At 39.6% G+C, this 5748-nt stretch overlaps 1 protein-coding gene across 2 annotated transcripts; it reads right to left on the reverse strand.

Moving 5' to 3' along the window:
* Positions 1 to 218: 218 nt before the first annotated feature.
* ZBED5 (zinc finger BED-type containing 5) lies at positions 219 to 5748 on the reverse strand. Of its 2 annotated transcripts, none has more exons than XM_017948630.3 (3): positions 5373 to 5748; positions 3646 to 3759; positions 219 to 2600 (listed from the first exon to the last, which is right to left on the reverse strand). In XM_017948630.3, the coding sequence occupies exon 3, from the start codon at positions 2379 to 2381 to the stop codon at positions 378 to 380; it is 2004 nt and encodes a 667-aa protein (XP_017804119.1). In that variant the 5' UTR covers positions 2382 to 2600; positions 3646 to 3759; positions 5373 to 5748; the 3' UTR covers positions 219 to 377. The 2 variants fall into 2 exon arrangements, with proteins under 2 accessions (XP_017804119.1, XP_017804120.1); XM_017948631.3 differs by having other exon boundaries at positions 219 to 2632.

Consider the following 5748-nt stretch of genomic DNA (forward strand, 5'->3'; position numbering starts at 1 on the left):
TTGAGACCTGAAACCATAAAACAGTGTGATATATTTAGGGAATGGCAAGAAGTTCCATGGGATTGGAGAGCTGCAGGGTAGACAGGGAAAGATTGGTAGGGATTAGATCCTGAAGAGAGATGTTAAGGGACTGGGACTTCATCTTGTGGATCACTATTTCCCAGTTATGATCACGGAACCCTTTACAATTACAATGTAAAGAAATACCAATAACACAATATGTTTAAAATTTTTGATTCTTTAGCTTTCTTAAAATCTAAATAGTATAAAAAATTGAATTATTTTATTTAAAACCCCCAAATAACAGAGATGAAGTAAATCATCTTTTATTTTCATCTTACATTTGGTTATCATGAGACATGCAAACTCCTCCAATTTTAATGAGAACAGTGTTTTTGTGTCTTTTTATCACATATCCGCTTAATATTAGGTGTAATGTTGCTAAGTCGGATTCGCATATGAGGTGCAGCATCAAGTCTTTTCCTATATTTTGTTTTTGTTGCCGCGTAATACGAAAACCCTGTTTCACACAGGTGCATTGTAGCAAAAGGAAGAAGTACACGCACTGCACGCCTTGCAATGCTTGGGTATTCCTGAATTAGGCTACTCCAAAAATCATTTAGTGAAAGTTCACTGAAATTCTGTTTCACTTGAGAATCAGATGTTAAATCAATCAGGCTCTCATAGTCCCGTGCTACTAATGAAACTGGTTTAACAGTAACTGTAAATGGATTTCTAACCCAAGCATTATTATCATTTGTTACAGGAAAGTATTTTAACAGAGTAGAGCGCAAACCCCTTAGGTGCTGCACAATGGCACTGCAAATATCTTTATCAACTGTAGAATTAATTTCAGTCAAAAAATCACTGAGTGTGGGAAAACAATCAAAGTTTTCTTCTTCTACAGATGAGGCCCAAAATTCCAATTTTCTTAACAATGACGACATTTTATCAAATACTGTAAAAACAGTCACATTTTTTCCTTGCATTGACAAATTAACTTCATTTAATTTAGTAAAAATATCTGCAAGATACGCAAGTCTTAGCAGCCAAGACGAATTTGTTAAACAATCAGATAGTCGAAAAGCAGAATCCATGAAAACCAAAAGTTCACGACGAAGTTCAAAAAGTCTTACAAGAACTTTACCTCGAGAAAGCCACCTCACCTCTGTATTTAGAAGAAGTGCTGTGTGCTGAGCACCCATTTCCTCACATAAAATTTTTAATAGTCTGGATTGATGTGGTCGAGCTTTAATATAATTGATGATTTGTACTGCCTGGTCTAGCACATTTTTTAGAGATGTAGGCATTATTTTAACTGCTAGTGCATGTCTATATAATAGGCAGTGACTACTGGTGCTTTCGGGAGCCACATATTTTATTAAGGTGACGGCCTCGGCAATTTTCCCATCCATTGCCCTAGAAGCATCACTACAAACATCAACACATTTTTCCCATTCAATTTCATGTTTCTGCATAAAACTGTTGACACAGTTGAATATTTCTTCACCGGTAGCATTACTTTGCAAAGATTCACACAGGAGTAGGTCTTCCTCAATAGACTTATTAAACCTATAACGAACAAACACAAGCAGCACAGCAAGTCCTGAAACATCAGCTGATTCATCTAGTTGCAGTGAAAACCCATCACAAATTTTCAGTCTACAAACAAGCTCTTCTTCAATGTCAGCAGCTAGATCCTTAATTCGACGTGCAACAGTACTGTTTGATAGCTGTACTGCATCTATCTTTTTACTATATTGTTCATCAAACATCCGCATCACTACATCTTTTGCACAAGGTTTGATAAGCAATTCTCCAATAGTATGAGCCTCTCCACTCAATGCTATATGGTAACTTACATTGTATGATGCTTCTGTAGCACTTTCATTATCTGTATTCACAATTTTAGGTGTTGGGGGTTTATTATTTTCAGGTGAATCAAGATGTTGCTTGAAAAAGCTTATGTCTTTGTCTTTATATGCAGCATGTTTAGTTTCCAAATGTCTTCGAAGCTTACTAGGGGCTAAAGAGCTATTCGATAAAATTTTCTTACATAATACACACTGAGCATGAGGTGCATCTCTATTCCCGAAGTAAGTAAATCCAAAAGACAAATAACTTTCATCATATTTTCTTCTTTTTGGTTTTTTACTAAATGTTATTTTGTTGGAACTGGATATAAATTTGATCCTGGAAAGCTCACCTTCTGATTTTTTAGAAACTGAAGGTTGCAGCTGTTTATCTTCACTTTGTAATATCCCAACCTTCTGATCATTTGATTCAGACACAATCTGATAACAGAAAGATTCCACTTCTTGTTTAAGACTTCCTTGTTTCAGCAACAGATCCATGGGCAATGAGTTTGTGGTACAAAACATGGTTAATTTAGAACAGACATTGAGTACTGCAAATGTGATGAAACTTTAAGACAGGATACAAAGAAGACGAGCAATCATCAAAGAGATGATATACAGCAACACATCAGTTAATTTCTAAATGCTGCCTATCCATCAATGCGCAGATGGAACATCATACGTTCATGTATCAGGTGATCTCTCATGCGACTTCCTGGTGCTCTCAGGTATGGTACACCTTTTCTTAAAGGTAGATTATCACATAAAAATAAAAGCTATAGAAATGAGTTTAGTAATCTCATATTTAAACATATTAAAATCAACCATAAAGAAAAACTACTATTAGCTTCAATCTTTTTCTCAAAACATTTATTAACTTAGAGAATATTAATATTCTATAAAACATAATTTGGGAATCATTGAGCCAAGAAATTATTAAGAGTTGTTATACATACTTTTAAGAAAGGGACCTTGAAGAATACGTCCCATGGCAGGGGTTGGCAGGCTTTTTTTGTAAAGGGCCATATAGTCTCTGTTGCAACTACTCAACTGTGTAGTTGTAACATGACAGCAACCATAGACAATACATGAAAGAACGGGCATGGGTGTGTTCCAATAAAACTTTACGTACAAAACCAGACAGCATGGGCCATAATTTATCAGCCCTGTCTCATGGTATGTAGTATTGTGAAATCTCTTTTAACTTTCGATGCCTACTGCCATTAGATGTATTAGTTGTTGATACTATTATGTATCTGAAGTCCCTTCAGGGTTAGCAACAATTCTGAAGAAGTGAATTAAATACACAGACAGTTCCAAGTTTTACGAGATAAACAAACATAATTCTACTGTATCCTAAATGCTATGTTAACAATGAAGAATAAATTGTATATCAAAAGTTAGGTACTGTTTCTCTGGACTTAAATTATATAAATGTTTATATTATCCAAATTAAGACTCAATGAAAGTAATGTATATTTTTACAAATTACTCTGCATTCTATTTATACAACAGGTGAAGACTTAACTGGGATCTAAAAAAATTAACTCTCATTTAAGAGGTTTATTTTTCATATAATAAAACAAATCAAAATTAAAAGAATAATGCAATCTAAGGATTGCTAAAGAATACTGTTCACTCTATAAATTAAGGCATACAAATTATGTCTATCCAAGTATAGCTACTTTTGATTTAAACTTTATAACCTGGCTATAGAGTAAATTTTGTATTCTCATGTTAGATCCTGAGTCAAAATGGTTCTCCTATTAAGGGGTAGAAGGTAAGATACCTGAAATAAGGTGTTCTCCTTTCTGTAATCCCTCTCTCCACCTTGGCAGCTTGAAATGCACTCTTCAAAAGAATAAAATTAAGGAATGGGGTGGGAAGGGGAGTAACCAAAAGCCTATAACGAGAAAAATTACAATTAGACACAGTAACAAGAACTAACTATAAACCCGTAAGAAGGGTTTATTCTTTCTGGATCTAAGCAGTGTGAATGATTCTTTACTGCAATGCAGATCTTGGACTGAGAGAAGATGCTTAGCATAGTAAAAATTCTAACATTTTCATCCTGTTCAATATGCTGGCAATTTGGCTGCTTTGAGATGTTCCCCCACCTACTGACTTTATAGAAACACGTTAACAACAACAACAACAACACACTTTCAAGAACTTAAAACTAAATCGAATTTTTAAAAGTACAGCCTCATCAATGTCTCTAAAACTAGGCCTTGAATCTAAAATGGAATTATACATAGAACTATTACATGAAACAATCCTTTCACTACAATCATTTTTAGCCCCCGAATAACCAATCTCCTCAGGTAAACAATGTTTAATGAGAGATGATTTTTTACTGTATGCCAATTACTGCTAAATCCCTCATATAGACTATCTCATCGATGAAGAGACAAGCACTATTAATAACCCCATTTTAGAGATAGATACACCCAGGTTAACATATTTCGCTACACCTCTTGTAAGTGAAAAACCAAGTTCAGAGCCCAAGAAGTGTGACTGCATAGCCCATGTGTCTAGCCATTACTTGTGTGTTCCTGAATACTTTTAATTCCCTAACTACTAAAAAATCTGGTTACTAGGAGTTGGGCTATGCAGAGAAACAAATGAACAATGGGTTACAACTGCCAGAAAGTTGAGGGTCTCATACTAGCAACAGCAGAAAGCCCTACTTCTTATTGGGGGCAAAAAAGCAGATTCTCCTTCCACAGGCTCCATTTGGATTTTGCAACGGGGAACTTTGTGGAGCTGCTGGTTCACGTAAAAGATTAGGATCCCTCTCCCTCGTTGCCAGAGAAAGACACAGACGAGTAGGAAGCTTTTGTTTTCAGAAAGGAGGTCCTCATCGCCACCTCTTCAAAGGTGTTTCCCCGAATTGCTCGAGGACAAAGAATCTACTCCTCTGAGAGTAAAGTTTCCTTTCCACTCCCTGAAGAGCGCGGAAAACTTCCGTAATCTCCCTCTGGGCAAACTGACAGGTATCACAATCCTTTCTCCCCTACCCTCGGGCGGTTCCGGCTGGGAACAATACCCTTAGGGCAGGAGGGCAGGATCTGAGGGCAGGATCTGAGTGCAGGCCAGCCAGAAAGGCGGGAAAGGATGCTCCTTCCAACACCTAAATGCCTTGTTAAACGGTCACCTGGATGTGCAGCCAGGGCCAACTATCCCTCAGCTCCTCTCTGTCATAGGTGCGCGCTGCCCACAGACCGCCACGACTGGGGGGGCTCCCTACCAGTAGCAGCCCACCCTCGCCTCAGGACTCCTCTCGCGTCCCCGGGCGGCCGCCTCCGCTAAAGACCACATGAAAACGTCTCAGCACCCAACACCATCTCTCTATTTCATCTCCATCAGCGATGAAGAGAACGGTCTTCGCCGCGGCTGGGCTGCACAGCAGCGCCGCGGTCCCCAGCTGAGCCCGCGACCGCCATTTTAGGCAGTTCCAGGAAGCGGCCATTTCACAGCGCACCGCTTAGCCGCAGCGGCGGCTCTGCTCCTCACCTTCACCGAGGCCTGAACGGGGTCAACAGCCAGTCGTCGTGGACTGGAGGGGGAGGGGAATGAAAAACAAAACAGAGGAAAGAAGGATTCGGGGACAGGGTGATGCTCTCAGCTCAGGGATACCGCCTAGGCCATCTCCATAGATATCCGATTCGCGGCTGGCGCGGTCGCTGGTCTGAAGATAAATTTAGCACTCTAGAAGACCCGAACCCTACAGTCTTTACGAGCGACTCTACCGCCGCCCAATCAGCGCCAGATTTGTACCCCGCCACCAATCCGCGCTGAGCAGCGGGGCGGGACCAAAGGAAAGGACCAAGGTCGGTTGAGGCGCAGCCCAGCCGTAGCCACAGCCGCAGCTGCAGTGGCTGTGCTACCT

Source organism: Papio anubis, chromosome 12 (assembly GCF_008728515.1).
Source record: "Papio anubis isolate 15944 chromosome 12, Panubis1.0, whole genome shotgun sequence".
Classification (NCBI taxonomy): Eukaryota; Metazoa; Chordata; class Mammalia; order Primates; family Cercopithecidae; genus Papio; species Papio anubis.